The 17,363-nt window shown below is 35.3% G+C and overlaps 2 protein-coding genes and 1 long non-coding RNA gene across 4 annotated transcripts; 2 read left to right on the forward strand and 1 right to left on the reverse strand.

Moving 5' to 3' along the window:
- The first annotated feature begins 3,422 nt into the window (after positions 1-3,422).
- Positions 3,423-5,239, forward strand: LOC145029468 (uncharacterized). Its single transcript, XR_013676558.1, has 2 exons — positions 3,423-4,490; positions 4,756-5,239. It is a non-coding gene; the product is annotated as an uncharacterized LOC145029468 (long non-coding RNA).
- Positions 5,240-5,632: 393 nt separating this feature from the next.
- ATXR6 (TRITHORAX-RELATED PROTEIN 6) lies at positions 5,633-7,706 on the reverse strand. 2 transcript variants are annotated; one of them, XM_078977413.1, is made up of 5 exons: positions 7,319-7,706; positions 6,733-6,795; positions 6,290-6,620; positions 5,999-6,211; positions 5,633-5,906 (listed from the first exon to the last, which is right to left on the reverse strand). In XM_078977413.1, the coding sequence occupies exons 1-5, from the start codon at positions 7,599-7,601 to the stop codon at positions 5,747-5,749; spliced, it is 1,050 nt and encodes a 349-aa protein (XP_078833539.1). In that variant the 5' UTR covers positions 7,602-7,706; the 3' UTR covers positions 5,633-5,746. The 2 variants fall into 2 exon arrangements, with proteins under 2 accessions (XP_078833539.1, XP_078833538.1); XM_078977412.1 differs by having other exon boundaries at positions 6,715-6,795; positions 7,319-7,703.
- A 1,573-nt stretch (positions 7,707-9,279) lies between these two features.
- Positions 9,280-11,098, forward strand: ISI1 (binding protein). The gene is made up of 5 exons (XM_078977414.1): positions 9,280-9,637; positions 10,084-10,289; positions 10,366-10,464; positions 10,541-10,614; positions 10,687-11,098. The coding sequence occupies exons 1-5, from the start codon at positions 9,343-9,345 to the stop codon at positions 10,910-10,912; spliced, it is 900 nt and encodes a 299-aa protein (XP_078833540.1). The 5' UTR covers positions 9,280-9,342; the 3' UTR covers positions 10,913-11,098.
- Positions 11,099-17,363: the final 6,265 nt, after the last annotated feature.

The following is a 17,363-nucleotide window of genomic DNA, read 5'->3' on the forward strand; positions in this document are numbered from 1 at the left end:
ATTACTGGTACAAACACTACCCCAATCAAACACCTACACAAACATACATTTTTTTTTTATTAATTCTATTAATAATTAATTACTTTTAATGGTCACCAAAATAGTTCTTAACTGATACCCAAATTAATATCGACTCTATTATCTTACAATCAAACCAATATAAATTGTTGTATTTTGAAATAGATGCAAACTCGGATGTGATGACATTTTAAATCACGCGGTTGAGGGGACCAACTTAACCACCGTGCATCATGCAACTTTTGGAGTTTTCAAAAGACAAGAAAAAACCATTTAAACATATTACTTAAAATATCATTTTCTAAAAGTTCAGCCAGTAACATTAAAATGAATGAATTGATAATTATTTATTTTTAAATTGAATAAATTAAGTAGAATAATGTTGATACATTCCTATGAATATGATCCTCGTTACTGCTGATCCAACATGCATGTTGTTTTCTTGTAATATTAATAATATGATGATATATGGAATTAATTAATGGGACAGATTGGCAATTTTAAGCCCAACACCACTGCACTGGGCCTCCATGTCTGTATTAATTGTTCTATGTTGTCAAACTACTTTTTATTTGTTACATTTTAAGATACTGTTTTTCATTTCTTACTATTTTTTTTAGAACAAATTAGTCATTGACCGATCACCAACAGGTTTTGTATGATATGTTGGGTTGGCTACACAACATGTTAGTTAATTTTAACACATTAGAAGATTGTTGTCACATTATCGTCTAAAAAAAAGATTAATGTCATAAAAAACATAAAAGCATAAATTTTACGTCCCAATTACAATTGGCCAGAACATTTGTGTTGTACCTCATTTGTCATTATTTTTAAAAAAACATTTTACCTTTTAGCACTGCACTGGTCACTGCAACTTTTTTAAAACATAATAGTTTTAAAACCGTGAATAAAGAAACTAAAAACATGAGTAAAACTGTAACATATTGACCATTTTTGGTTCCCGGTATGAAAACTTTTGAGGGTATCACCTATTCTGAAATGTTCTCATTTGAGAAGGCTTAACTGTCGAGTTCTTATATGATCTATTGTCTCACGACTTTAAATTTCATTGTGAAATGGAATGTATCCACACTCTTTATAAAGAATATTTAATTCTCCTTCCCAACCGATGTGGGATAAGGTGCAAGTAATCACCTACTTCACCTTTTTGTAGGGTTCGATGTCCCTGTCAAACACACTGATATGTGCCCAAACTCTAATACCATTTGTAACACCCCCCCCCCCCCCCCCCAACTCTAACACGTACCATAACATTGTCTGATTTAGGCTCTTGACATTAAAACTTCTTAGTGGGTCACCCATCTTAAAATTGCTCTCGCCCGAGCACACTTAACTGCGTAATTCTTATGGGATCTACTGTTTCATGACTTTAAAACGTTGTGACAGGGAAGGAAACCATCCACCTTTGTAACATCCCAATTTGACACACATCATAATATTGTCCGCTTTGGGATCCTAATACGAAAACTTCCCGAGGGCAAAGCGGACATATTGTGATATGTTCCAAAGGGGATGTTACAAACAGTATCAATGCTAGGGCATAGTTCCATTTGTTCAATTGGGACATTGAAACCTATAAATAGGGGTGAAGGTGGGTGGCTCCACACACCTGATTCTACACTGACTGAAAAGAAGAACTAACCATTCCTTATAATGGGTGTGGATATATTCTTTATCATAACACATATGATATTCTAAATAGATTTTATGATATGTAAAATTATAGAACTAAGATTATGATATATATATATATATATATATATATATATATATATATATATATATATAGAGAGAGAGAGAGAGAGAAAGAAAGAAAAAGAGGAGAGAGAGAGAGAGAGAGAGAGAGAGAGAGATCGAGATCAAACAAATAGCATTTATATGTCAATCTTGCTTTGTCTTGGATTAGATCGAAAGGTCCAAATTAGCACCCCTCTTGTGTAGTAGCATCTTAAAGTAATGGCCAAACAAAAATGACTTTTTATGGCCAAAACCCCAGCCCTAAAAGGAAGAAAGATTTCAAGAGGGAAAGAGTATCTGGAAGGGAGTAAATGTCAAGAGCAAGAGAGAATCATGTATATTCTTGTGACTAGTTGTGGTGCCTTTTATCCTTATTCAGTTGACTTGGTACTCTAATTCCTTTATTTTTGTGATAATAACCAATATATTGAATTAGGTAAATCGTCCCTTGTGGTTAATTTAGAAAATTCTTAAATATGGGTCTACACCGCAGGTAGGTTAACTAATGTCACATGTAGGTTTAGTTGCGCTATATATAGCCGTTGTTTGCACGAAAACCATAATTTTGGGTTTCGGTCCCTATTTAATGGATTGACTATTGCCTTTTATTATCATCAATATACTTAATCATGGCAAAGGAAACATACATAAATTTACCTAAGTGTAAATGCACCATAAGATGTAGGTTTTACTAGTTATAGCAACGAACTTTAAAACGGATTACTTACTTATTGTTTCTTTGCTTGAGACCTCGTGAATGCCAGTATTTATAGTGGATCCTAAATCATAATCCATTTATGTAGTCATACCCACAAAATCCAAAAGCTATCATAGAATAACCACACTCTAAGATTATGTGAAAATTCTATAACCCTAGGAGAGGGGTTATAATTTTCATAGAGTGAAGGGAGAGAGAAAGAGAAAGAGAAAGAGAAAGAGAGAGAGAGAGAGAGAGAGAGAGAAGAGAGAGAGGGGGAGAGAGAGAAAAAAAAGAGTATATGTTTGTGTGTGCATGTAGATGAAATTATGAGAGGAAATCAACAGCTAGGTGTGACCCTAGTCTATTTATAGGCATCAAATAAATCCAAAATGGATTCAAATTCTTCATGTTAATCTTTATCTAATTCAAAATTTTCCTTATCCTTATCCAGGGCTTCTCAAAACCCTCCATATCATCTCTTACGAAGCTTTTAGAATATTCCAATTAATCTCTGTGAATTAATTAATATTCAAGCTCTTTAATTAATTAAAACTATTTAATTAATTACCAAAATAATTTCTAATTAATTTATTAATTATTGTATAAATTAATAACTTATCTTTTTTCTCCATTTCCTTATTGTTATTTGGGTTATGAGACCAACCCAAAATTATTAGAAATATTATTAGAAATTATTAATGACTTTGGACCATATTTCTAACATTAACTTCTAGGGTTTTGTGACATTCTCAGTGTAACGTCCCAATTTCACAACAAGATTTTTCATTTTTAATTGAAATAAAACACCATTTCCTTACGTCCCAATTTCACAACAAGATTTTTCATTTTTAATTGAAATAAAACACCATTTCCTTAAAACCCCAAAGAAATCTGATTTATTCAAAATACAATTTTTTTTTTTAAAAAAAATCGGAGTATCAGACACGGAGGATTCATTGAAATCTAATATCGCCACTAATGGTGAGTTCTATGCTAACAATCTAAGGTGTATCATTTCTTCTAAAATCACATGTAGCATGAATAATCCGACAAAGTGGATGAAGATTGTACCCATCAAGGTTAACACTTTTATCTGCAGAGCTTGTATGGACTGCATACCCACCACCCTTGCTCTTAGTCGTTGGGGAGTTAAACTTGATTCCACAGGCTGTCACTTATGCTCCGATGGTTCTAAACACAGTGGGATGTGCTTTTATTCATGATGTTTTATCCTTGGTTTTGAAGCGGTACGATATCCTGATTCAAAGTTTTAATTTGTTTCGTGATGTTATCGAGTTTGCCTCCAATTGGGGTCGTTATCTAAAGAATCGGAATATTTTTATGGCGATTGTTTACGGGTCTCTTTAGTGTCTGTGGTTGGCTAGGAATGATAAGCTTTTCAAAAAAAAAAAACTTCCCCCTATAAGATGGCTGATTGCATCGTCACCACGGTGTAATTGGGTTCTGAATATGGGTGGTTTTGGTGCTTGTAAATGGGACAATTGGTTTTGTTTCCTGTTTAAAATTCTGTGATTTTCTTCCCTGCCATTTCCTTTTAGGCAGGGTATTTTTTTGTTTTTTATATATATAATCGCCGTTTCTAAAAATAATAATGAGGAAGTTACGAATGTTACAAAAATTAGTGTTTTCTGAGCGCACGTGCACGTCAGGCGCGACACACACACCGTCTAGGAGGGATGCAGACCAACAAAAAACGATCATGTGGAAGCAAGATTTAGGTGCAACGTCGCAAGGGTGCGGCACGCCCTGAGAATTGTATGACACACATGGTCCTTTTTCTTCTTATGAATTATCTCCAAACCTTATTCATTTTTCACACCAAATCCTCCTCTTCTCTTCCATTTTCCTTTAAAATTTACTTCTAAATTTTAAGAAATGTCTTTACATATATTTTAGTTATTATGTTTAAACTTTCCCTCACGTCTGGTTAATCTCAAGCCTCCGATGCCACCAACCGCAGCCCCAAGCTCTCACAAAGCATGCTTCAAAGGTGAATTCACGGTCTTATTTTTAAATTTTCAAAAGTTTTCAGAGGACAATACATGCTAGTTAATAAATTGCTGATTTTATAATTATCATTAATTATTATATCAAATTTTTTACAACATTGATCGTAAATTAGATTTGAGAGCAAGGAAGTGTATATTTATTTCTAAGATATGCATCTGGAGAGAAAGATCATCGTCTGTGGTGTTTAGAATAAGCAAAGATCCAAAACTCGTTATTAACCGAGATATAACCTTTGAATCTGTTAGGTATAACCACAAAAGAGATGGTACAAGTGTTGTAGGGAATAATCTGGGTGTTAGCTGGAAGGTGGAGTTTGAAACATGAATTTTATAGAGTTGTGATAAATGTGTGACAACAAGGTGGCATCGAAAAGAATAGACATGAGGAATCCCTTGTACAACCCATAGAAGAAGTGTTTAGTGATGTTAATGCCGTAAAAGATAACCTAATGGATCTTTTGAAGAATGGTTTGTGATGAACAATTTAGGAGTTGAAAAGAATATATCATGGATGAAGATTCAAAGGAAAAGAAGAGCAAAATGGTTATACATTTCTCACTACATCAAGAAAGTCTTGCAGTCATTCTATTTTAATAAATCCAAACCTGCTGGCACTTCTTTGACGGTTCGAGGTGCTAATGCAAGACATACAGACTTGGTTGGATCGATAGACTCCTAAATTGTACATTTGATAAGAGGATTTTCCTAATCAATTTCTGTTAATGATGAAATCCTAATTATGCCTCATATACAGCAATCAGCAATGGCATCAATAAAAGATTAATCTTTCTTTAAATGCCGCTGGAGGCTAGAGCAAAATGCCAAAAAAAAAAAAAAAAAAACAGTTGACACTATAGATAGATAAAAGTACTAAAGCAGTAATCCAAATACTGTATGCCATAAGCTAAACTTTTGTGTAAAACTATTTTAAAGTAAACCAACAACTACAAAATCGTTAGTGTGTATTTGATAATTAATATTACACAATGAGTTTGTGTTAGAAACAAAAATCACGTGCTGACATCAACAGCTTCAAAGTAGTGCTGATCCTAACAGCATAATGTTTAAAGCATTTCAAAGGAACAAATTACCAGAAAAAAGCAATATGAGTAGCAATGTAGCATGCCAAAAAGTTGAAAGCATTCTGTATTGTTTAAATAAGCAAATATGCTTTGGTTGTACATTTGAAGGATCTCAAAATTCCAAAAAGGTTTGTAAAAGCAGTGTGGGTTAAGGGTCATACAAAATGCTCAGTGGGGTACTCATGTTCATATGCATTGTAGTCGTAGTAGAGTCTTTCTCCCTTTGAAATATCCCTGTTAGCTACCAGCAATACCCTCGCCTCACCATCCACATCATATCGCACACACTTCAAATTCTGCTTCCTCCTCCCCTCTCTGCAAACAGAACCAAACAATAAATACATATACATTTGCGACTTGTAAAATTCCCTTTTAATACTTTATATCACAAGGCAAAGAGAGCTTACATGGTGTGATTGTTAATGCCATTGATGAATCGAGCAATATTGCTGCGCTTGTCAGGACAAATGACAAGACTTTTTGAAGGATGAGCAGCAGAAATAAGAGTCATGATGCTATCTCCATCATCATTTTCCCGGCTTTTTAAGTAATCAACATCTCCAACATATTCGGTGATTATTGTCCAGTCTTTGATACATTTATCAGCTTCTACAGTGAAACTGCAACAATAACATGATATATTAATCGTCTGCCTCATGAAAGGTTTAAGCAAAAAAAAAAAAAAAAAAACCACTTACCCTTCTACAGGATCAAAAACAACCATAAGTGGAGGGCATTCCCCTTTCCTCATCATGCTCTTGCACAGATCCAACGCCTCAGTGTCTTCTCTTGATAAAACCTGCATCCCTTCTTTCTCAAAAGCAGGACGATTAGCTGACTTAGGAGCCATGCCATGAATATATGTGAGCTCATTACTGAACTCAGCTCCTGTAGCTGTCAGCGCTGTCGCTAGTGATGCCATTTGTTCTAGTCTTCTTGCAGGATCCTCAATTGGACTATATGGTAACAGTCTCCTTCTCTTCTTTGATGCCATTAAGCAACTTTTTCGCCTCCTTTTCTTTCCTATATCTACAATCATATAACAAAACAACTCTCACCAATCTTTTTCTCTAATCAACCAATAAAACATAAACAACATCAATAAATGATCTCTCTTATCTACCTTGACAAAGTTCTTCACCTGATGTAGAGGACCTTTGGATGCGGAAAAAATCAATGATTTTTGTTTGAACCAACGGGAATCCTGGGTACAGAACAAGAAATGACATTGTTAAAGGTGAACCAATCACTTCTGGACTAAACATGATGTACACAGACAGCAATGCATATAATTCAAAGGCTTGTATCCTAGAAATTTGGGGTTGTTTCTAGTCGAGAATTTACAATGAGATTTTACCCTATCGGTAACCTGGACTATCACATATAATCAAGCGAATCAATTGCCTCGGTGTATGTATGACACAGGATGTAATTACATTTATCAAGCCATTAATGTTTAACCGTCCCTCGATTAATAAATTACTGTAAACTATTTGAATCAGACAGCTGGGGCAAAGTCCTTAGATCTAGGGTTTAATTGGGGATCTTGCATTTTAAGCTACCAGTATAAAATGAGCATTGGATGAATCGGCATCGATGAATTAGTTCATTACTTTACAACAGAGAAACCCCTTTAGCTGTAAAGCCGAAAAATTTTAAACCTAAACCATAACATGCAGTGCGACAAAATGCAGGTCAACTGAAATTGAAAAAGAAAAAAGACGTACTTGAAATGGTCTTCCGATTGGTGGAACAAGAACGACAGAACCAGGAGCCGATCGGAACAGAAGCAAGAATAGGTCTGAGGCAGAATAAGTGAAACCCTCGGTCACATTGGTCGCACAATAGGAGCTCCGATCCAAAGTCACCTGACCCACATTCCTCACATTTTGCGTCGTCGTAGTCGTTGTCATCTTTATTCTTTGCATTCGATCTTTCCCTGGAAGAAGATTTGTTGGAATTCGTAGCTTGGGTCCTCCTTCTAGCAACCGCTCTAGGCCCAGACACCATCGTTTCGAAGGGGTGAATGAATGTAATGTAATAGAAAGATATAGAGTCAGGTGACTGTGTGTGTATATATGGAATAGAGTTCGCGGGAAAATCTGCGAATGGAAATCAATTGGCGCCCTAATTTAATTTTTACCCGGTGGACTCATTTTGGGCTTAAGTAGACTTTCACCTTGGATAAAACTAAATAGTCTAATTATACAAATTGGAATATTGGATTATACCATTAACTATTTGGTATGGGTATTTGGATTTTTGTATTGTTTTTGAATTTTAGATTTTGGATTGGTTTTGGTTTATAAAATATGAATTGAATAGTTTAAAAAAACCGAATAAAAATTTATTATTTATTTATTTTGAATATAACTATAACTATTTATTAATTTTATAATTTATTTTTCAAATTAGTTCAAAAAGTTCCATCTAATAAAAAACATTAATATGTATTTTCAAGTTTTTTATCTATTAAATATTAAACTATAATATACATTTTTAGCAGTTGTTTATAAATTTTAAATCACAACTAAATAATTTTTTTTGCTTCTTCTATAAAAATTGGATAATATTATAATTATGTCACTCTAAAATGTTTTTGTTTTTAAAATCGAATTATAAAAACCGATCCAACCGAATTGTAATTGGATCGGATCGGATCGGATTTGAATTTAATTTGGATTATTCGGGTTCATATTTTGAAAACCAAAATTAATTTGGTTTTACTTGATTGGAACGAATCAAACTCATCCATCCAAACGAACACTCTTAGGCTTAAGTACATTTGGTACCCCTCCCGTCCCTTCCTTTTGTTTTATTAGGTTAGGTTACAAGACAAAATTATTTTAAAAAAAAGTCTTAAATCTTAGAACAAAATATAGAAAAGCACAAACATTTATCTATCAACATTCATAAAAACCCATGTATTTTTTTGTATGCTTAAAAACCATTATATTTCTAATTATCATTCATATTAACCAAAATACTCAGTTTTTTAAAGAAATTACCAGTTGTTTTGGGACATAACATATATATATTTTTGTTTTTAGGTTAACAAGGAAACATAAATAAATGAAGTTGCCTATTTTCTAAAGTAAAACGTAAGAAAGACATAATTTACTCAACGACCGTTTACTCAAGCAAGCATAAGTGATATTGTTTATTTTTTTCCATGTTAATCTAAAACCGAACAAGATAAATGTTATGTCAGAAAACAACCTGATAATGTTTTAAAAAAATGGATATTTTTATAAATCTGAAAGGTAACAAAAAATGTAAGGATTTTTCTGCATATAAATAAATATAAGGGTTTTTCTGAATGTTAATAGATAAATGGTTGGTTTTTCTGTATTTTTCCCTATAAATTAAAAGAAAGCTAATATAGCATTTTATAATTTAAAGTCAAATGCTATGGCTATAATATTATCGCATTTGCTGTATAATAAAAAACAAACTGTAACAATATTATAATGTTAACTTAGCAACTTTAAAGATGTGTTTAACGGTTTTTCTATTTAAAAATTTGATTTATTCATGTAAGATGAAACCTATTGTAGAAGAAAATAAAACATATTTTATTTTATTTGTGGAGAATGTTAGCCAATTGGGGTTAATATCATATGAATGTTTAAAGTAAATCCATTAGAAGGCCCATGTTTAAGCCCATGAATTTCAAATACCCATAGGCCATAGCTGTGTTGTGTCGGTCCGAGAGACTAGAGCGAGAGAGACGGGAGGGAGACGGAGAGGGATGTACCTGAAGAAGGCGTTTTGGAACGAGGTACCGAAATCGGAAACCCAGAGTGGTGATAAACTGTCGGAAACGACGTCTCCGGTGACTGATCTTGTGAGCTCACTCGACGATCAGAGACTCTACAGAGAGGTAACTCTCGCACTACGAACCGGACTCCGTGACGCACGCTCCGATTTCTCGTTCCTTCGACTACATGGCCTTCGCAACATCCTCAAATTCCTTCGATCTGTTGCGGCCTCTGATTCCACCATCAATCTTTTCTGCCACACCCAAACGATTCCCGATCTCCAAGGTACCCTATGCCACTTTACCGGCGCATATTTTAGCATACGGATTATATATATTCAAATCAGGACATTGGAAATAAAAAATCTGTTTCGAGTTTGTATTTTTAGTTCATGCTTGACAACTACTAGTTATTTCCTATCTTGTTTCACGTCTGTTAGAACCATTTCCTTTGTTTACCAAAATTACTTATTTTTATGATCTGGTTAGTTGACCTTGAATGATTTTTATGTCGATCTGCTATACTAGCTGTCATCGATAGGATGGAAGGAACCATAATTGAATTAAATCAATTAAAAAATTTCCATTTTCCCTACTTGTTTGTTGACCTGGGATGAATTTGGGCTTCGATACCATCTGATATGGTTATTTTGATTGGTTTTACAGTAGTATGTATAATGTATGATAAAATGTAACTAAAAATCTGTCTTGTGTTATTTTGATCCTCCATAGTGGTCCCAGTTCTGTTTCAATACTCATTACAAGAATGTGAGGATCAGATAGTGAGCAATTTGGATCACATCTTCAGTGTTGAACCCTTGAAGATAAAAAGTCCTTCAACTGATGCTGAAGTTTCTCTAGCACTAAGAGTCTTGGAAGGATGTTGTCTGCTCCACAAAGAGAGCACTGTTTTAGCCCATCAGTTCAAGGCAATTCAGGTGGAATCTCATGAACCTTTAATAATGATACAAAACACATGAAGCTTTGCTTATTCCAATACTCCATCACATGCAGGTGTTGATGAACATATTAGCAACACGAGGAGTACTTGAGCAAGGTGCATGCTTAGATGCTCTTATCTCAATAATGCTGGACTCATCCGTGAATCAAATGGTATGTTATCTTGAGAGTTGAGATAGATGATTGATGGTTTAGCAATAGTAACAAGTTCATATAACGATTCTACCAGGATTTTGAGGAATGCAATGGCATTGAGGAAGTTGCGTTGATTATAGGGGACAAACAAATAGATGAGAATTTGAGGTATGCTTGTCAACTGTCATATATATGATGTATATGAACAATTGAGGATTAAAGTTATGTATGTTGTTATAGGCTGAAATGTGGGGAGTTCTTGTTGTTGCTGATTGGGCATGTAAATGGGAGGGAAGGAGCACCAATGGCAGGGATACATGATGATGTGAGGCGTCTGTTGGGAGAGAAATCTGCATCATTGATTTGGGCTGCAAGCCAGTTTGGATCCACACTTGATCCAGACCAAAGACTCACAGCTCTTCACATCCAAGCTCGCAGGGTGCTTGAGTCCCTAGACCTATATTGAATTTCACCTCACAAATTCCAACATTTGTTGTAGGCTCTGTAGCTCACATCAATTGTAGATATGGAAAAATATGTATCTGTGTTATGAATTATATTGAATCTGATAGATGATGCGTGTGTTGTTACCTTTACAACAAGACTATTTTTAATGCATGTATCACATTTTAAAGGAATGTGCTTCTTTCAACCGTTTTCTCTTCCTTATTTCTTCATTATTGGCTCTATCATTTTTGAAACATTGATTTTTGGTACTGACTTTTCTGTGCTTACAGGTTAGACATTATTCTGTATTTGTATCTTTTAGGGCATCTCCTACCAAATACCATTTTTTAGTTAACACCCTTTTTGGTATAAAACTCTTATGAGTATAACAACAATATGGTGTACTATTCATTCACATCAAATTTGGGTTGAAGTTTCATGTCAATTGTAAAAAAAATGGTAAATTGTACCATCTAAACGGCTCAAGTAGTAATTCAATCGTAAAACACTATCAATATTTTGGATGAAATTTCATTCTGCAGCCATTAGACTCATGTTACTAGACAACCAATTGTAGTTTTTCAAACTTGATGTTTACATAAAAAAACTCTTGGTCTCTTCCATATAAACGGAATTTCAGAGTAAGTAGACTTTGTTGAGATCTTGATAGTGATTTTCTTGTGTGGGGAATAAGTGTATAGACCCTACTTAGCTATCCTATTGTGTTAATTTTATAGATAATTAAATTTTAAGAATTTTTGTTTTTATAGATAGCTTATAGTAACTAAGAACTAATTTTTTAACTAGTTTGTCGAACACACCCATACCAAAAAAAATCCATATGATTGTCAACCCAAAATTTTAGATAACTAAATATGAAATATAAATTGCTAAAATAGTTTGAATTTTTAAACTCCTATATATAAAAGATTTCCTTAATTACCATTTTATACTCATGACCCCTTAAGGGCCAACTTTGGTCAAAGTCAAAATCAAGGTCAACACCCTGGTCAAAGTCAACATTCTAGGTTGACTCAACTCCCCGAGTTCCATAAATCATAAAACTCTGAAATCGCGATCCAACTCGTCGAGTTCTTTAATGAACTCGTCGAGTTCCTCCTATCCACAGAATCAGGACTTTCCCACCCAACTCGTCGAGCCCTCTTTTTATAGAATCGAGGCATTTCGACTCAACTCGTCGAGTTCCTCTATGAACTCGTCGAGTTCTTCATCCTAATAAGCTTTCTTAATGTGTTAGGCCATTATTCTTCGAGTTTAAGTCCCATATTCCAAACCTGAGTCGAAAACATATCTAGGAGGGTAAAGTTTCTAACTTTACCCATTAAGACCCATCCTAGAAGAAATGAGCCCTAACCCTAGCTCAAAATGGCTTTGTTTTAACTTCAAAAACCATCAAAACTTCAAGATAAGCCATAGGATCATAGATCTGGACTCTAGGGACAGTTTGGTCACATAAAGTTCCTATCTTTACTTGCATGCATAGAATACTTGGCTCAAAAGGCCAACAAGATGGTCCACAAGTTGCATGGGACTTCCATGGTCATAAAGTTGGCATATTTATGCCATGAAGTCCCATATAGACCCTAGATCTAAAAGGTTTGATGTGACAATAGTCAATTTCGGGTCAAGTCAAAGTCAACAAGTTAAACCGGACGACTTAATTAACCTTTGTATATTAGGGTTCACGTTATGTAATTACTAAACAACTCGCTATTTTAATGAGAAGACATCAATCGGAAAATTCGCGCATTTAATTTTCCTTAGCCTTGATAGTGCCAAACAATTAACCAAAGAGACAAACACTATTGCACACTCATCGGAAGTGTGTAGGACATTAAAACATGGCTTAACGGGGTTTAAGGACCTTGCATTGCGAAGCCGAACACTCAAAAAGGTCACAAACGAAACCTCTCTCAATCGTTTTCACTCTATCTCTTTCTATTTGAAATCTCTCCCAAATCTCTCTCAAAAGTTCCAGTAACTTTTTGAAATCATTCGGGTCAACCCGACCCTTAACCAGGTCAAAAATCGCTTAAAACGGGGCTAGAACGGAGAAAATAACCTAAAAGACCCGAAACCCCTTCATAGGGCCGAAGCCTCTTAGAGGCCGAACCTTCTTAGACCGGAAGCAGCCTGAATCGAGGCTCTTAGGTAGCCGCAGCCGTCTGGCCGAAGCCTCCGAGCCGCAGTCTCCGGGCCGCAGTCACCAAGCCGCATCAGACCTCGCTCCGGACCATGCTGTCGAACCGCCCGCGGTGCCCTCCCTCGGACCGCAGCCCCTTCTCCCTCAGATCCGCACCAGCAACCCCAGCCATTCCGGTTCTAGGCTGCTGAGGCCGAGACCTCGCCCAGACTTCGGTTTTCCCACCTTTTTACCCGATTTTCAGCCACGACTCAGTTTTAAGTCCGTTTTTAATTATTTTAACGGGGGATTTTCACCCAAACTCAAATTTTGACATATAAGACCCCATAAATTCATCATAGTTTTAGGAAAATCCTTATTTAAGAATAAAATCTATTAATGTAAGATCTTGAGGTGGAGTGTTGACTTCACTTTAGTTTATGACACAAGCAACTACTCACACCCACTCCATGACTAACCCACACCCCTCCCCACCATGCCTAGTCATTCAAGGGTACTTTTCCCACTCATAATCACATCCTAAGAGTTAGACAACCTCTCTCTCTCCTCATTATCCCTTCATTTTCTCATTTCTCCACCAAAGATCACACACATCTTTCCTCTCAAATTCTCTCTCACAATTTTGAGATTTCCAAGGCATTTTTCAAGCTTTTCTCTACATTTGGTAAGAATCATCACCCTTCATATGGTCATTACACTTCCTTTTACTCAAATCATAGATTTCTTACACTAACTCCATCATAATAATGTTAGATTCTCGAATCTTCAAGAAATTCTTCAAGTGTTCTTGAGTTGAACATTTCTCTTCTCCAACACTCATCCACTGAAATCACACAGGGTGAGTTCATACCCCTGCATTTTTATGTTTTCTTAAGTTTTAAGGGGGGAATACAAGTTAAAACACCAAGAACACCATTAAGCTCTTCTAACAACTTTCATCAGAAAAGTTGGGCTCCATACACGGACTGTGTTGGTCATCTTAAACATTTTAGTTTTCAAAACTGTTTTAGTTACAAGTATTTCCAGTTCTCAGCTTTAAAATGGTTACTTTCACATCTCCATACGATTTTTCTACAATTTATGGTGATTTTTACAAAACTGCCTATCATTTCAAGAACCAATCCGAACCGGTCTGTGATTATGGACGTTTGCACCTAAGTTGGACGTCACTAAAAATCATGGGAAAATTTATGAACAAACTAGACTCATTATCCAAACTCCCAGAATTTACAGATTCTGATTTGGATCTATTATGAATTTTCTATAAATTTTCTAAGAACAGTAATGGAATCTGTTAATAACAGAAAAATACTAACAATGTTATTTCACCTTGTAACATGTCGAGCAAGGTGTACATCTTTATGTGAATATATGTTATTGCAAATAAATGACATTTTGTCTTGGTATATAGACATGCATCAGTTAATAAATGGATTTTTTTATACATATATAAAAGATAACAAATTGTTATAATCAAAGTACATCCATTTCATACAAACATTTGAATAAACTATGTTAAATATAGTTTACGTACATTACCACTATTACCCTTGTTTTGATAAACTATAATGGGTATATTTTACGATACATTATATAATACACTCATACACAAAGGGTACATTTATACAAAAAGGGATTTTCATTACATTACACGTAAATTCGTTAATGACTTTGTGAAACATTCGCTTCACATTTACCAATAAGTCATGTATTGTAACCAGAGACTCCTGGAAGGAGAGCGTGATAGTTGTATATAGATCTATATTGGGTTTGACAAACCTACACCTTAACTGCATGCAACAGTTAGACCGGCAGGTCTGGGGTGACAAATGTCATAACATTTCCGACGCCTGAAGAACGTCGTTTCAGGCCAACTAGGTCGTAGCATGGTTATAATAACTCACAGAAAGTATTAACAAACATAGGAATTTACGAGAATTTCATTGAAATCTAACGTGTTTATGTCGATTCAACCTTACAATATTTTCTATACGTAAGAAAGGTTACTTGTACATTTCGGTCTTTGGATATAAGATTACATTACACATTTTAAGGAAAATATCGGATTTTTCTGGAACAAACATTACATTTACAAGAGAGAGGCTTTTATCAATACAAAACAAAAGCTTATGAACTCACCAACCTTTGTGTTGACATTTTTTAAACAACTTTTATTCTCAGGAAATCACTAAACAGGTAATCAAGTGCATTTTGAGGATGGGATGTTAAGGTGTCAACATTTCATATTTTGTCAACATATTGTAATTGATTTGGAAACATGTAATTCATACAATAATGTAACTCTTTCAATTATATATATGTTGGTTGTGTTTGCTTAAATTACTATTGCAATTGTGGTTATGATATTATACATGAAGTCCTCCACCCCCGGATGTTTCCGCCATCCTTGGTTTGGGGGTGTGACATTTGCCCACATGGGACGTCCAAGTTCCAAATATCAACATTCTTGGTCCAAAATATGGAGAAAACATCATAAAACTAGATCTAAACATTCTATAGACAAGATAGGAGCTTTATACATTAGATGAACCAGAAATGAAGCTCAACTTCTAGATCTATTCTCCTCCTACACGTCCTTGCTCCTTCTTCAAGAATCTTCTTCTTCAAAATCACAAAGGATGCACAAAAATGGCTCAAAACTCTCAAAAGTGGATTAGGGTTTTGTGGCTAGGGCTTGGGACAATGGAGGCTGTAAATGAGGCCAACTTATGGAGGTTAAGATGTTTAAATAGAGTGCAAAACCCTGAAAATTAGGGTTTCATTATGTCAGTCCTACTCGTCAAGTTAAGGATCCTCGACTCGTCGAGTAGACTTCACAACCTACATCCAAATCCATCTATACTCGACGAGTTTGGGGCCTCCAACTCGTCGAGTTTCTATACAAAAATGACTAAATTGAGAATTAAATATTTTACAAGAATTGGACGTACAATGAATTTGTAACGCCCGTAGATCCAAGCTACTCAATTTAGAGACGATAAGCATCAAAAATAACTTTTTTATAGAAGAGTGTTTAGAATCAATAATCATAACCAAGTTTTAGTATATTTCACAATGTTTTCGTGCATATAAAGAACGCCGAAATCCGAGTTATAACGAAGAAGTTATGACCTGTCAAAGTTTCACGACAGAACCAGCACGACGTTGTGTGACGTAAAAAGTGAATTTACGATAAAATGCTTTTTAGCCTAAGCGATCTAAATGAATGTTGTAGAGTTCGTTAAACCGAGAGCGTGCATAAAAAGAACGTCCAAATCTGACTTCGTATGAGGATTTATGATTTTTCTAAGTTTCGACTTAGCGGTATGTAGCCCAAAGATCGGATTTGAGATCGAGTGATTTTTGGCCGAAAGAATCTAAATGAGAATCGAAGATCGCGTCGATAGGAGTCCAACAGTGAAAAGACAGATGAAAACGGACGTCGGATGAAGAAGTTATGAATTTCTAACGGAGTCTTCCTATCCCGGCATACTAAAAATAATATAATAAAAATAAAGTCAAAATTAGCCGACGGAGTCTAAACGAAAGTTTTAGAGAATAATCTCCGCTCGTGGATATAATGAACGTAGAAAACAAATATCGTATGCGAAAGTTATAAATTTCTGAAGTTCGAGGCACGCATCCCAAAGTGGGAACGCCCCGCGTTCAGTGCTTGGCACCGGATTGGCCACGTCGATGCTGACTCAATGGATAAGGGATAGGATCGGAACCCCGCTCCTACGTACCGCGTTCAAAGGGAACGCCCTGCGTTCGCGTCAGACTTCAGCATTATAAATAGAACATGAAGGCAGCCGAGTTTGGTTGCCAAATTTATTTTGTCTTTCCCGTTTTACCTCGTTTTACGTGCAAGAAATACCCTTGGAGCCCCGGTATCATCCCGACACCCGAAGCAAGTCCCGAAACCCCGAAGATCCCGAGAAAAATAGTTTTTGACCCAAAACTCTGCCCGCGTGAAGCCCGGTTTTGGAGAAAACATCCCGGTTTCAGCGAATAATATTATTTTAAGAGACGAGGTGTTGTCTGATCATCGTCTTATCAAGTGAGAGTATAGTCCCTTTCATAAACACGATTTTAATACAAGTATTGGTTGAATGTATTATATTTATGTTATGAGTGAATGTGTAGTCACTTTCTTCTAACACATAAAATATGAAGTATTTGCTATGAGAAACATGTTATGTGTTTATATATGGTTTGTTTATTTGAGATGAGTGTAGAATGAATGTTTTATATAGTTTTTAAATGAGTTAAACTATATATGTATTTTATATCTACAAATATGTTG

The sequence above is a fragment of the Lactuca saligna genome, chromosome 2, assembly GCF_052625555.1.
Source record: "Lactuca saligna cultivar CGN05327 chromosome 2, ASM5262555v1, whole genome shotgun sequence".
Classification (NCBI taxonomy): Eukaryota; Viridiplantae; Streptophyta; class Magnoliopsida; order Asterales; family Asteraceae; genus Lactuca; species Lactuca saligna.